Here is a 16076-nt window from a genome sequence, read left to right on the forward strand (position 1 = left end):
AAGGGGGATATGATCTCCATGTATAATACATAAGGGGGGGATATGATCTCCATGTATAATACATAAGGGGGATATGATCTCCATGTATAATATATAAGGGGGGGATATGATCTCCATGTATAATACATAAGGGGGGATATGATCTCCATGTATAATACATAAGGGGGGATATGATCTCCATGTATAATACATAAGGGGGGATATGATCACCATGTATAATACATAAGGGGGGGGGCTTATGATCTCCATGTATAATACATAAGGGGGGATATGATCACCATGTATAATACATAAGGGGGGGATATGATCTCCATGTAGAATACATAAGGGGGGATATGATCACCATGTATAATACATAAGGGGGGATATGATCTCCATGTATAATACATAAGGGGGGATATGATCTCCATGTATAATACATAAGGGGGGATATGGTCTCCATGTATAATACATAAGGGGGATATGATCTCCATGTATAATACATAAGGGGGGATATGATCTCCATGTATAATACATAAAGGGGGATATGATCTCCATGTATAATACATAAGGGGGATATGATCTCCATGTATAATACATAAGGGGGGGATATGATCTCCATGTATAATACATAAGGGAGGGATATGATCTCCATGTATAATACATAAGGGGGGGATATGATCTCCATGTATAATACATAAGGGGGATATGATCTCCATGTATAATACATAAGGGGGGGATATGATCTCCATGTATAATACATAAGGGGGGGATATGATCTCCATGTATAATACATAAGGGGGGATATGATCTCCGTGTATAATACATAAGGGGGGATATGATCTCCATGTATAATACATAAGGGGGATATGATCTCCATGTATAATACATAAGGGGGGGATATGATCTCCATGTATAATACATAAGGGGGGGATATGATCTCCATGTATAATACATAAGGGGGGATATGATCTCCATGTATAATACATAAGGGGGGATATGATCTCCATGTATAATACATAAGGGGGGGGGGGGCTTATGATCTCCATGTATAATACATAAGGGGGGATATGATCTCCATGTATAATACATAAGGGGGGATATGATCACCATGTATAATACATAAGGGGGGGATATGATCTCCATGTATAATACATAAGGGAGGGATATGATCTCCATGTATAATACATAAGGGGGGATATGATCTCCATGTATAATACATAAGGGGGGATATGATCTCCATGTATAATACATAAGGGGGATATGATCACCATGTATAATACATAAGGGGGGGATATGATCTCCATGTATAATACATAAGGGGGATATGATCTCCATGTATAAATACATCAGTGGTTCATATAGTGAACTCGGTGTAGTTATTCACCCTGAGGTCATCACAGAGGACAAGGGGGCGCTCTTTACATCTGGAGGAAAAGAAATTTAATCTCCAAACACGGAAAGGTTTCTACACAGTAAGAGCTGTGAGAATGTGGAATAGTCTCCCTCAAGAGTTGGTTCTGCCCAGCTCAGTGGATTGCTGTAGGAAAGTCCTGGATTCTTTCTTGGATACACAGAATATAACTGGATATAACATTTATAGGTAAAGGTGATCCAGGGAATATCTGATTGCCTCTCAAGGGATCAGGAAGGAAAATGTTTCCCTGCAGGAGCAAATTGGATCATGCTTTGCTGGGTTTTTTGCTTTCCTCTGGATCAACTGTGGGTATAGGATTATAATTTCTTTTTTTTTTTGGTTGAACTGGATGGACTTTTGTCTTTTTTTTCAACCAGACTTAACTATGTAACTCTGAATACCTTTGAGACTTTTGTGACTGAAGGATCTAAAAGTTTCTCCAGATTCTAACATACCCGAACCTATGCAGGTAGATGCTATTAAGTAATCCATTTCTACTCAAGAGAAAATGTTTGGAGAACTTGTGTCTATATTGTCTTATGTCTATAATTGTCCTAGCAAAGTTAAAAGAACAATTTCTGTGACAGTATAGTGCCTGAACAAATAATTTCCATTACCCGGTCTATCTCTCCATTGATCCATGAAAAAAAAAAACAAAATGGGTTTTATAGTCTCATTTTGTTGTCCCTATTAAACTTATCACTGAGGGCCATGAATGTGAAATCCCATGAGGGCCATGAATGTGAAATCCCATGAGGGCCATGAATGTGAAATCCCATGAGGGCCATGAATGTGAAATCCCATGTTCTGCTATGCTGGACTCTAGGAATGGGGGAACGTTATGGACATAGAAGTTTGCCCACAATAATATTCTCACAAGAAACAAATCTGCCCCATCGATATGGAGACGGTTGATGGTTCACCTTTATCATCAGGAATGGTTACCCATGAAACGGTTCCTCTGGTACTCCAGTTTGAGGCTGACCATTATGAGACCATTAGCTTTCAGCTGATTACATCACCTAAATTTCCTGTCATCTTGGACATTCCTTGGTTTTCTACCCATAACCCCTCCATCAACTGGGGAGAACGGACAATAAATTTTATGCCCCCCCATTGTGAGGAACATTGTAAAGAACCATGTTGTACAAGTTCTTTACCAATCAGGGAATCACAAGTTGTAACTACCCAGTGATATAACAACCTGCCTCCACAATACTATGAGTTCTGAGATATCTGTGATAAAAAGAATGACGATCACCTCCTCAACGCCCATACGATTGTCCCATTGAACTGCTTTCAGGGGCAGAAATACCGTTTGGCCGCCTTTTCAATCTATCAGAACCTGAGTTAAAGGCCCTCAAGGAGTGGCTTGATGAGAATTTAGAGAAGGACTTTATCAAACCCTCAACATCTCTTGCAGGGTCAGCCCTGTTCTTTGTTGAGAAAAAGGACTCCACTTTTCGTTCATGCATCGATTCCTATTAATCGCTGAAATGTTGGAAAGACTCCATTCTGCCAAAATCTTTACAAAACTTGACTTACGGGTGCATATACAGTAACCTTGTATGCATTTGTTAAGGAGTCAAATGGAAAACTGCCTTTAGAACCAGATATGGGCACTTTGAGTCCCTAGTTATGCCTTTTGGCCCTTACATGCTCCTGCAAATTTTCAGCTCTTCATCAATGATGTTTTTGGAGATCTGTTGGACCAGTTTGTCCAATATCTGGATGATATTCTCATCTTTTCGGATAACCTGAAGAAACATCGCAAGCGTGTCTGCACTGTTTTCGAAAGATTAAGGATGAACTGACTTTACATCAAATTGGAGAAATGTGAGTTTGAACAAACCCAGATCCAGTTCTTGGGATATATTATTAATTCAGAAGGAGTGAGCATGGATGCCAAGAAGATCAAGGCAGTGGTGGATTGGCCTGCACCTGGAAACGTGAAGGAAATACAACAATTTGTTGGATTTGCCAACTTATAGGAAATTCATAAGAAACTTCTCCAAGGTAATAGCTCCAATTACACAGCTGACAAAGAAAGGAGTGCCTTTGTATGGTCACGAGGCACAGACTGTGTCAGGAATGGACTCCGCACTGGTGGTGGGACTCACCTGCCGTGTGGGCTGCAGTACCAGGGCTGACCAGCGGGTGCTCTCAGCAGCCAGAAGCTCACTCCTGCAATCAGCCAACACCTGGGGCTGATTGCAGGAGGTGTATTTAAGGAATGGCCAGACCTGCAGTCAGGGCCTTGGTGTATGTTTCCCATGAGCCCCTGTACCTGGTATCCTGTGTTCCTGCCTATATGCCTAGTTGCTGACCATGCTTTGATCCTGACCTCTGCTGACCGTTTCCTGTTGAACCCCTGGCTTGCCTGACCATCCTCCTGCCTAATCCTCTGTACCGCGCTGCCCGTGAGTTACTGAACCCGGCTTGTGACCCTGACTATTCTCTGCCTGCTCCTCCGGTACCTCAGTGCCCGCACGTTGCTGACCTGGCCTGCCTGACTACGCCTGACGCTACCCAGATGATCCATCCATCCCGCACGGATCCAGTCACTACTGTGCAAACCTGCCAGCCCCTTCACATCAGGCTTTCCCCCGGTACATACCCTCGGCGGACCCCTCTACCACAGTTGTGTGCACTCAAGGGCCGTGACCTGGTCTCAGTCCTGCGCCAAGTCCATCCCCACCATCAGGGGCTCTGGTGAAAAGGCAGACTGGGGCTTAGACTCCGCGCCCTGGGGAATCCTGTTCTGTGGGTCACTAGAGATCCCGCCGAGCGGTGCCTGACAGTACCTTACGGCCTGCCTGACCATTCCACCTCTCCAGCCCTGACTACGCCTGTGTTCCTGAAGCCTGCTACTTCCCTGTGTCAGTCCACACATTTCTGGTCACACCCGGATCTCTGACAGAGTGCTTTTAGTAAGCTAAAGACTCTTTTCACTTCTGCACCAATATTGGTACATCCTGATCCTGAACTATCTTTTATTGTGGGAGTGGATGCCTCAGACTCTGCCGTGGGAGCCATCTTTTCCCTGTGCATATTTTTTCGCTTGATCTCATCAGCAGAAATGAATTTTGACATTGGGAATACGGAGTTGCTGGAAGGGGGTAAGCATAAGGAAGTTTTTTTTCCAAATGGAGGAATCTGTTGGAAGGGGGAAAGCATCTTGTGACTGTTCTCACTGATCATAAAAATCTAGAATTCATCCATTCTGCCAAGAAATTGTCTTCTAGACAAGCACTTTGGTTGCTGGTTTTTTCCAGGTTTAATTTTATTTTCTCGTATCGACGTGTGTCAAGAGATGGTGGGGTTGATGCCTTATCACGGATGTTGTCTGGGCCTCTCCAGGAAAACAACTGACTAGGGGCCACAAGTTCTAAGGCATTCTTGAATCTTCTCAAAGAGTGGTATGAGAATGACCAACTTCTCAATTATCCACCTAAAGACATTAACATGGCTTATAAGAGTGGCTTTTGGATTCAAGAGCATCATCTCTTTGTACCTGAATCTGCTCAGATTGAAGCCCTCAGGTTGGTTTATGATTCCAAAACTGCTGGGCATTTTGGGGTTTCTAAGACTGAAGAACATTTATCACGTTCCTTTTGATGACCTGGTTCCAAGAAAGATATCAAACGCTATAGGGCCTCGTGCCTGACATGTGCATGCAGTATGACTCCCGGAGCTTCTCCTTTGGGGTTGCTTCAGCCACTCTCTTTTCCATCAAGACCATGGGGGTCAATTTCTACGGTTGATTTACCTCCCTCAAAAGGGATGACCACTATTTTGGTAGTTGTTGACCGTTCACAAAGATGGCAGTGAAGGGGATGCCCCACTGCTGAAGAAACTGTGGAACTGATGGTTCGAGAAGTCTTTAAACTGCATGGAATCCCTGATGATGTGGTGTCTGACAGAGGAGTGCAGTTCACTTCAAAATTTTGGAAAAGCTTTTGCTCAGCATTAGGTGTTACAATGAATCTGTCCTCTGTTTTTCATCCCTAGTCTAATGGTCAGACTGAGAGAACCAATCAAGCCCTGGAGCAGTATCTTCGATGTTTTGTCACTTATCTTCAGGATGACTGGGTGGACTGTCTTCCCACTGCAGAGTTTGCATATAACAATTCTAGATGTAGTTCCACTTCACAAAGTCCCTTTTACCTAAACACTGCTATCATCCAGTTTTTATTTCTGATCTCCCTATCTCAACTCCAATTCCTGCTGTTACCAACAGACTAACTACATTGCAGGAGATTCAGGAGAAATTGATTGAGACTTTGAGGGAAGCTCAGGAATGTTACAAAAGACATCGCAGATCACTTCCTACCTTTCATGTGGGTGACAAAGTTTGGTTATCAATTAAAAATTTGAAGGTTCATGTTCCATCTGCTAAGTTGGGTCAAAGGTTTGTGGCTCAGTTTCAGATTTCTGCTCAAATCAACCCGGTCACCTTTCATTTAAAACTTCCTGACAGTTTTTCACATATTGCTACTCAAACCGTTTCATGAAAATCCTTTCCCTGGAAGAATTCTTCCACCTCTTCCATCCATTGAGGTGTAGGGTGAAGGAGAATTTGGAGAAAATCCTTGATTCCAGGATCTTTAGGAACAGATTACAATATCTGGTTCAATGGGAAGGATATGGACCAAAAGAAAATTCTTGGGAGTCTGAGGAGAATGTTCATGCCTCTAGATTAACATGAGAATTCCACCAGAGGTTTCCTCACAGACCTGGCCCTAAGATATCCAGGGGACATCCTGGGAGGAGGTGAGTACTATCAGGGCATGGACTTGAATCCAGGAACTCTACTGTGTCTGGCAGTAGCTCTTCTCACTCAGCTACCGGAGATGTTGGACAGCATTTTGCCTAATCCATTGGACAATCCTGACTTGTGCCTTGTTGTCTACTGAACCTTGAACCCCTTGCTCCTCCCATGAACTTCCTGATATAAGCCATGTCTCTGCATTTCCTGTTTGCCAGATTATTGTGCCTTCTCCAGCCAGTATCTCACTCTTGTCCCTCCTGCTACTCTCTGTACCTTCACTACTGCCCATTGGCTTGTTCCTATGATTCTGCCTCATCCCAATCTGCAACCACTTGTTACTGACCCTTGGCTTGTTTACTGACTACGCTTCAGCTTGAACCCTACCTGCCATATCTGTTACTGGGTCCTGGCTTGCTCGCCTCCTGGTGGGCCGATCCTGGAAAATGCAACCTGAAACTAACAGTAAAACCGATCTCCACCATCAGGAGCTCTGGTGAAGACTGGTTAGTGCTTGGACCCCGCACCTCAGGTGAGCCTTCATCATCTGCCAGGGTGACTTGCTGTATACCTATCATATTGTTTGGTCTGCTGCTATAACTACTGGTCCCTAAGCCTGACCTCTGACCATGACAGCACCTGGGGCCTGTGCTTTGAGCCTTCTACCCCATATCCTGAATCTAGCAAAATCTCTGACAGAACAATGTCTCGAAGGTTACTTGCTCTGTTGTCTGCTGGCTATGCCGGGTGGAGGGATATGTCTGTATAGTCTCAGACCCAAGTCACTGAGTGCAGTCTCAGGAGATGGGAGGCAACGGTGTGGGATCTCTGCAACTTGTCTACAGGAAACATTTAGCTTCTACTGATTACTGAATACCAATATTATGACCCTTATATTATATAATTTATATTGTACATTACATAGTCCTGACCCCTGCACTATATACTCTATGTTGTACTTTACATACTCCTGACCCCTGCACTATATACTCTGTTGTGCATTACATACTCCTGACCCCTGCACTATATACTCTATGTTGTACATTACATACTCCTGACCCCTGCACTATATACTCTGTTGTGCATTACATACTCCTGACCCCTGCACTATATACTCTATGTTGTACATTACATACTCCTGACCCCTGCACTATATACTCTATGTTGTACATTACATACTCCTGACCCCTGCACTATATACTCTATGTTGTACATTACATACTCCTGACCCCTGCACTATATACACTATGTTGTACTTTACATACTCCTGACCCCTGCACTATATACTCTGTTGTATAATACATAATTCTGATACTATATAGTCTGACCTGCTGTATCTTATACAATATGTTGTACATTACATACTCCTGACCCCTGCACTATATACTCTGTTGTACATTACATACTCCTGACTTCTGCTCTCAGCCCTCCCCCCACTGCTATATATACACATAATATGGATTCTCTTTTGTTACACCCATTTCCTACCAGCTGGACATTTTATATCGGATGATGTGATTGGAGCACAGACTTTTACATGTTGATAATAATGTGATAACATCCTCCAACTTTAGACTCTTAAACAGAAAGTGATAATGAGGGAGGAGTCAATACCCCAATGATGGTGGTCTTCAGGATCAGTCCAGTCTTCATCTTGGTTGTTCTCCCCCCATCCTCACTCTCTGACCTCTGGTGGGGCTCAGCCCCGCTGTTCTTCATGACTAAATCATGGAGTAAATAAGGAAGTGCAGTACTTCTTGTGTTGGGAAGATGGCGATGAGTGATAGAGGGGGTGGGGACCCTCGTCCTATAATCCCCTCATCACTGTCCCTCCTATAAAAGACAGTTCTGGTTGTTTCCTCACTCTCTGACTAAGGTCCATGAATAAAGAAATGACCTGGTAGGAGATCAGAGGAGCCATTTCCTAGTTCCCTTGAGGGTGGAATTGTAAGCTCCTCAGAGACCAAGCTGGCTGATGTGGGCGGAGTCTTGGTTTGGGGGAACCAATCAGCTCCTGTCTAGTAATCCTCTTTGTCTTTGTATTTTAGTCCATGGCCGGGAGATGAGGAAAACCTCCGAGGATTGTCTCACTTTGTCTCCAGACTGGAAAGTAGAAGATGAGGACATCACACAGTATAGTCCAGGAGAAAACCCGGCTCCCTCCAATGTCCATCCGGCACCACCCAGTGTAGATGGACCATCGGATTCCTCGTATCCTGAGGAACCTCAGACTGTGCGGGACCGGGCCGGCCTTCCAACAGGGAAGAGCTTCTCCTGTACTGAGTGCGGGAAGGGTTTCTGTTCTAAATCCAAACTTAATGTGCATAAAAGATCTCATACGGGGGAGAAGCCGTATTCCTGTACTGAGTGCGGGAAATGTTTCCGTTTTAAATATTATCTTAAGGTGCATAACAGAATTCACACAGGAGAGAAACCATATTCCTGTCCTGAGTGCGGGAAATGTTTTTCACAGAAGTCCCATCTTTACACACATCAGGGTTCTCACACAGGGGAAAAACCGTATTCCTGTCCTGAGTGTGGGAAATGTTTTTCACAGAAGTCCTATGTTTATATACATCAAAGATCGCACACAGGGGAGAAGCCATTTTTCTGTTCTGAGTGCGGGAAATGTTTTATAGATAATTCTAGCCTTAAAAATCATCAGAGACTGCACACAGGCGAAAAGCTGTATTCCTGTTCTAGGTGTGGGAAAGGTTTTGTACGGAAATCAGAACTTGTCACACATCAGATGTATCACACGGGGGAAAGGCCGTATTCCTGTTCCAAGTGCGGGAAATGTTTTGTAAGAAAAACAGTACTTGTCAAACATCAAAGGTCTCACAAATAAAAACTATTCCTGTCCTGAGTGCGGAAAATGTTTCTAAGACAAGACCAGTGTTTACACACCTCAGAGACTTCACACGAGGAGAAACGTTTAAAAGGACTTCCAGTCTTTACAAATATCAATGCTCTCACGTGGGGAGAAGCCACTTTCCTGTCCTGAGTGCGAGAAATGTTCCTCACTGAAGTCCTGTCTTCCTGTACATCAGGGATCCCACACAACCCTGGAGGTGTATTAGTGCCTTGAGTGCGGGAAATGTCCTCTAGATGAATGTTGCTGGACATCTCAGCTCTCATGTGGGGAAGAAGCACACCCTGATATACACCTCAAATATACTCCATGGCTGATCTTCATCATGGAAGAAACAGTTCATAAGGAGATCAGAGGACACCAAAGACACGGATGAAGTGTGGGAACGGGTTGGCCATTGATAGCAGGAGAAGAATAAAAATGGAGTCATCACCTTTCATTGGCTGAGTACATTTTGTGGTGGGAGATTTCACAAAAATTTATTGGAACGAATGTGAGCGGCTTTCTCCCAGCTGTGACGAGTTTTGTCCGTATTTTATTTCCTGTGAACATTGTCTCCATCTAGTGGTCATAATGTCATTTTCTATAAATAGCCCCTTTATCTTCCTTGGTCAGGCACAGCTTCATACTAATACAAGTGGAGACACAGCAGCGCTGATCTAAGTGTAGTATGAGGAAGATTTGTTCCAACAACACAATGGAGTCCTTGGTTCCTGAATCAAAGTCTGGATACAAGTCCATGGGGGCTGAGGAGCAGATAGCTGAGCCATTCGAGACAAAGCCTTTCTGTAGAAAGGATCCACTAACGAGATGAATGATGGCTCGCAAGAAACCTCATTAGCTCCTCCAGACTGAGCCCACCTCGGGCGCTGTAGGCATTGTGGTCCGCAGACCGCTCGGCTGCACTGGTGGTCCAAGGGATCCAAAGCCGACAGCCGTGACATCACCGGAGGAGGAGCAACCTCATTGACTGCCTACAGTGCCCGAGGCGGGCTCAGTCTGGAGGAGATAATGAAGTTCATTGCGAGCCAAGAAATACATTTTAAAAAAATTTAGAAATTCTCACAAATTAGAAAAACCACTATCAGCTACCACTGGAGATGGGAGGAGGGAACTCACCAGCAGATTGTGGACTGTGGGGACTCACCAGCAGATGGTGGACTGTGGGGACTCACCAGCAGATGGTGGACTGTGGGGACTCACCAGCAGATGGTGGACTGTGGAGACTCACCAGCAGATGGTGGACTGTGGGGACACACAAGCAGATGGTGGACTGTGGGGACACATAAGCAGATGGTGGACTGTGGGGACTCACCAGCAGATGGTGGACTGTGGGGACTCACCAGCAGATGGTGGACTGTGGGGACTCACCAGCAGATGGTGGACTGTGGGGACTCACCAGCAGATGGTGGACTGTGGAGACTCATCAGCAGATGGTGGACTGTGGGGACACATAAGCAGATGGTGGACTGTGGGGACTCATAAGCAGATGGTGGACTGTGGGGACACATAAGCAGATGGTGGACTGTGGGGACTCATAAGCAGATGGTGGACTGTGGGGACTCTCAATCAAATGGTGGACTGTGGGGACTCTCCAGCAGATGCTGGACTGTGGGGACTCACCAGCAGATGGTGGACTGTGGAGACTCACCAGCAGATGGTGGACTGAGGGGACTCATAAGCAGATGGTGGACTGTGGGGACTCTCCAGCAGATGGTGGACTGTGGAGACTCATAAGCAGATGGTGGACTGAAGGGACTCATAAGTAGATGGTGGACTGTGGGGACTCTCCAGCAGATGGTGGACTGTGGGGACTCATAAGCAGATGGTGGACTGAAGGGACTCATAAGCAGATGGTGGACTGTGGGGACTCTCCAGCAGATGGTGGACTGTGGGGACTCTCCAGCAATGCCATGCCAAGGTCTGGTGAATACAATTCAGGGAGGGGATTTGTCATGGAGGTTGGGGGGAGGGGATTTGGAGGAGGGGGGATTTATGTTTGCGGGGCACTCTGTAATTTATGTACTTTTGTCCTCTACACTCTGTGTCTTATGTACTCCTGACCCAGAGTACACTAGGTTCAGGTGTTATTACACTATACCAAAAGTCAAACTATAGGATAAAATGGATTTTGGTGCAAACACACACACATACATACACACATATCCATACACACACATACATACACATACATACATACACATATATATATAAATACATACACATATATACACACATGCATACACACACACCTACACCATTTTGGGGTGAAATATAAAAGATGAGGTTGTGTCAAGCAAATAGATACCAAATATGTGAAATGGTAAAACTACACCACCTAAAAATCTCTGTAGGAGACGTTTTAAGAGCTCATTGGTTTAGAGCCAACTGTGATCTGTGGTGGTGGAATTATTCCTCTCACTGCGACATTCACGGCGATCTCCCACATACATGGTGCAATCACAGTTTACATATACACCCTGTGTGTGCGATTCCAGGTGCATGTAGGACAACGGGTTAATGAATATATTTAAAAACACAAAAAGTAGCATTTTTATTTTACATTTTTTTTCTTTTTTTAGCTGTATTGCTCAGAAGGAGTTAACCCCCCCTTCCCCGTGATATCATTGGTCAGGTGACAGGTCCTCTGTATGATACATTGGGAATCTATTAGACCTGCAATGTCTCCTCAACCCTTCAATGCACAGATGGCGCTCGGTTAGATGCTTCCTTGGCTGGATCATCCAGGGAATGACGGCTCAGAAATGAGAAACACTCAAAGCTGAGGACTGCTGGCTTTATTCAGTGCAGAGGAGATCGGGGAATGGACGTTCACCAGTCTCCTCCATCTTTGTCTACTGAAGTCGCTAGATGTGGTCTCAGGATCCCAGGATGAGTGGGAGAGCCCAGGAACCATGTAAGGGGGGTGTGGCGGTAAGGAGGTACTGTGTCGCCTGCAGTATAAATGGGATCAGGCAGCTATACAGCCACCCTGGATCACTTTTACTGTGTGGCTGGGAGCTGGCTGGAGAAAACATGCACTCCTACTGCCGCGATCAGCTTGTGATTTACCCTTCACTCACTGGGTGTCCTATGTACATCCAAAGAGCTGAACTAAATAACAAAAAATATTTCTTCTCTATGAACTAAAATCCTCTACAGAATTGAACAAAATGAATCTGTCAGCTGCTATAATATACAACACCCCTCATAAACAGATAATGAAGAGCTCTGCATGTCCTTATCAATCACAAAGTGCAGACAGTGTAAAGACATCCATATACATATGATTGGTGCGCAGAGTACAGAGTGAATGCACTCACAGATTCCTCTTATAGTCCAATGGTGTACAAAAAGTCCAAAAGTAGATAGTCGGAAAATTTCCACGTCCAAATGTGGTGAATCTTCACCCAACACCTGCCCTCCCCCACTCTTTAGGGAACGCACTTTCCGGATACACGTGCCTCTCTGTACACTGGAACAAGCCAATGCCACTTTTGATGTTCCCAGCACAGGTGGGATAGGTTGAGGTTCCGGCTCCTCCTGAGTGCAGCCCGCTCCACCTTTACCAGCAGCACTGCCGGCTCCAGCATGTGAAGATGAAGGAGAAGCTCCCCAGGTGTTCTACCAATCAGATTTATAGAATAGAAATGCCGAGATCCTCACAGAAGGGAGAGAAAAGTGGCTGCACTGGGGACAAAGCTTGAGCACAATGGGAGCACAACGTGCAGGAGAATAACGCCGGCTCCCCCCAGCCTCCCCATGATACTCCTTGATCCTCCCCCCATCCTTTTCTGATCAACCTCCCAATCCTTCCCCGATCCACCCCCATCCATCCCGGTCCTCCCCCCAACCTTAAAATCCTTCCCCGATCCTCCCCCATCCTCCTCCCAATCCTTCCCCCAACCTCCAAATCCTTCCCTCGATCCTCCCCCATCCTCCCCCCAACCTTCCAATCCTTCCCTGATCCACCCCCATCCTCCTCCCAATGCTCCCCCATCCTTCCTGATCCTCCCCCCAACCTCCCAATCCTCCACTCATCCTCCCCCATCCTTCCCGATCCTCCCCCCAACCTCCCAATCCTCCCCCATCCTCCTCCCAATCCTTCCCCCAACCTCTAATTCCTTCCCCGATCCTCCCCCATCCTCCTCCCAATCCTTCCCCCAACCTCCAAATCCTTCCCTCGATCCTCCCCCATCCTCCCCCCAACCTTCCAATCCTTCTCCGATCCACCCCCATCCTCCTCCCAATCCTCCCCCATCCTTCCTGATCCTCCCCCCAACCTCCCCCATCCTTCCTGATCCTTCCCCCAACCTCCCAATCCTTCCCCGATCCTCCCCCATCCTCCTCCCAATCCTTCCCCCAACCTCCAAATCCTTCCCCGATCCTCCCTCATCCTCCTCCCAATCCTTCCCCCAACCTCCAAATCCTTCCCCGATCCTCCCCATCCTCCTCCCAATCCTTCCCCCAACCTCCAAATCCTTCCCCAATCCTCCCCCATCCTTCCCCCAATCCTTCCCCCAACCTCCAAATCCTTCCCCCGATCCTTCCCCAATCCTCCCCCCAACCTTCCAATCCTTCCCCGATCCACCCCCATCCTCCTCCCAATCCTCCCCATCCTTCCTGATCCTCCTTCCAATCCTCCACTCATCCTCCCCCATCCTTCCTGATCCTCCCCCCAACCTCCCAATCCTTCCCCGATCCTCCCCCATACCTTCCATTCCTTCCCCCAACCTCCCAATCCTCCCCCTATCCTCCTCCCGATCCTTCCCAATCCTCCCCCCAACCTCCCAATCCTCCCCCCAACCTCCCAATTCTTCACCCAACCTCCCAATCCTCCCCCTATCCTCCTTCCAATCCTTCCCTATCCTCCCCCAACCCTTCCCTGATCCTCCCTCATCCTCCCCCTAACCTCCCAATCCTTCCCCCAACCTCCCAATCCTTCCCCCAACCTCCCAATCTTTCCCCCAACCTCCCAATCCTTCCCTGATCCTCCCCCAACCTCACAATCCTTCCCTGAACCTCCCCCCAACCATCCTTCTAATCCTCCCCCCAAGCTCCCGATCTTCCCCATCCTTCCCTGATCCTCCCCCCAACCTCCCAATCCTTCCCCCAACCTCCCAATCTTTCCCTGATCCTCCCCCAACCTCCCAATCCTTCCCCAATCTTCCCCCAGCCTCCCAATCCTTCCCCATCCTTCCTGATCCTCCCCCCAATCCCCCCATCCTTCTCGATCCTCCCCCCAACCCTTCTCTGATCCTCACCCATCCTCCCCCTAACCTCCCAAACCTTCCCTGATCTTCCTCCATCCTTTCCTGATCCTCTCCCATCCTCCACAATCCCAGCACACTCAGATTCAGATGATAACAGTCCACAGGCACTCCCAGTGTTTGGCTCCGCCCCCTATAGTTATGGAATCCGCAGTCAGGATGCTGGGCTCCCCTCCCTCGGCTCCACACTGGCAGGATCGGGATCTCAGTGCAATCCTGGGCAGATCCCGGGGATCCAGCCTGGGGGTAGTTAGTTATACAAGTTGGAGGATCCAGGCTGTGTGATGGAGGAGGAGATCACTACGCTCTGTGGTGGCTTCTAGAGTGTCAATGTGGCAGACCATTCACTCCAGCTAGCAAGTCACCATGGGCATGATTTCCTTGGCATCCATTATTGGTGTCAGTGACATAAATTAAACCCCATTGTTAGTGTCAGAGAGAAAAAATATGCCAAATTTGTGGTGTCATTCAGATAACATAAGCCAATTCTGTGGTGCCAGTGAGATAAAATAAACTCCATCAATGGTGTCAGTGAGTTAAAATAAGTACCATTGATGTCAGTGAGATAAAATAAGTCCTATTGATGGTGTCAGTAAGATAGAATAAGTCCCATCCTTGGTGTCAGTAAGATAGAATAAGTCCCATCATTGGAGTTAGAGATGAGCGAATCGAACCAGGCGAACCGGAATTCGATACGAATTTCAGGAAAAATTCGATTCGCGTCGAATCCGAATATTTGCCTACTTCGGGTGCGCGAATCGGATTTTTCCCGATCAGCCGGCAAAAGTGTCCCTGCAGAGAGCTCCGCTATTTCTGACAGTTCTCTGACAGAAGGAACACATGTACAGCGGTTGAAACATTGTATCTATTTGTTTCCATTTAGGATACAGATGTTTTTATTCGGAAACAGATGTTTCAACCGCTGTACATGTGAAGGAGCTGTCAGAGAACTGTCAGAAATAGAGGAACTCTGCACATACACTTTTTGCCGGTTTGGAATTCTTATTTTCATCCTACTTCTTCTTCTTCTTCATCCTCATCCTCATCCTCAGAAGAAGAAGAAGAGGATGAGGATGAAGAAGAAGAAGAAGTAGGATGAAAATAAGAATAATTCCAAGCCGGCAAAAAGTGTATCTGCAGAGCTCCTCTAAGTGTATCTGCAGAATAGAGGAGCTCTGCAGATACACTTTTTGCCGGCTTGGAATTATTCTTATTTTCATCCTACTTCTTCTTCTTCTTCTTCCTCTTCATCCTCATCCTCTTCTTCTGAGGATGAAGAAGAAGAAGAAGAAGAAGTAGGATGAAAATAAGAATAATTCCAAGCCGGCAAAAAGTGTATCTGCAGAGCTCCTCTATTCTGCAGATACACTTAGAGGAGCTCTGCAGATACACTTTTTGCCGGCTTGGAATTAATCTTATTTTCATCCTACTTCTTCTTCTTCTTCTTCATCCTCATCCTCAGAAGAAGAAGAGGATGAGGATGATGAAGAAGAAGAAGAAGAAGAAGAAGTAGGATGAAAATAAGAATAATTCCAAGCCGGCAAAAAGTGTATCTGCAGAGCTCCGCTATTTCTGACAGTTCTGTGACATTCACTCCATACAGCGGTTGAAACATTGTATCTATTTGTTTCCATAAATGGATCCATTTATGGAAACAAATAGATACAATGTTTCAACCGCTGTATGGAGTGAATGTCACAGAACTGTCAGAAATAGCCTAAGAAATAGCGGAGCTCTGCAGATACACTTATTGCCGGCTTGGAATTCTCC

General features: G+C 46.1%; 1 protein-coding gene across 1 annotated transcript in view; it reads left to right on the forward strand.

The window, feature by feature from the left end:
• LOC149435487 (uncharacterized) overlaps positions 1–9030 on the forward strand; it is a 74746-nt gene extending 65716 nt beyond the window's left edge. The window contains exon 6 of the mRNA XM_089662612.1: positions 8433–9030. Coding sequence (XP_089518738.1) covers positions 8433–9012 — 580 coding nt within the window. The 3' untranslated portion in view covers positions 9013–9030. The remainder of the gene's footprint in view (positions 1–8432) is intronic.
• Positions 9031–16076: the final 7046 nt, after the last annotated feature.

The sequence above is a fragment of the Staurois parvus genome, unplaced genomic scaffold (assembly GCF_062004578.1).
Source record: "Staurois parvus isolate SC_StPar_1 unplaced genomic scaffold, SC_StPar_1.0 ptg001500l, whole genome shotgun sequence".
Classification (NCBI taxonomy): Eukaryota; Metazoa; Chordata; class Amphibia; order Anura; family Ranidae; genus Staurois; species Staurois parvus.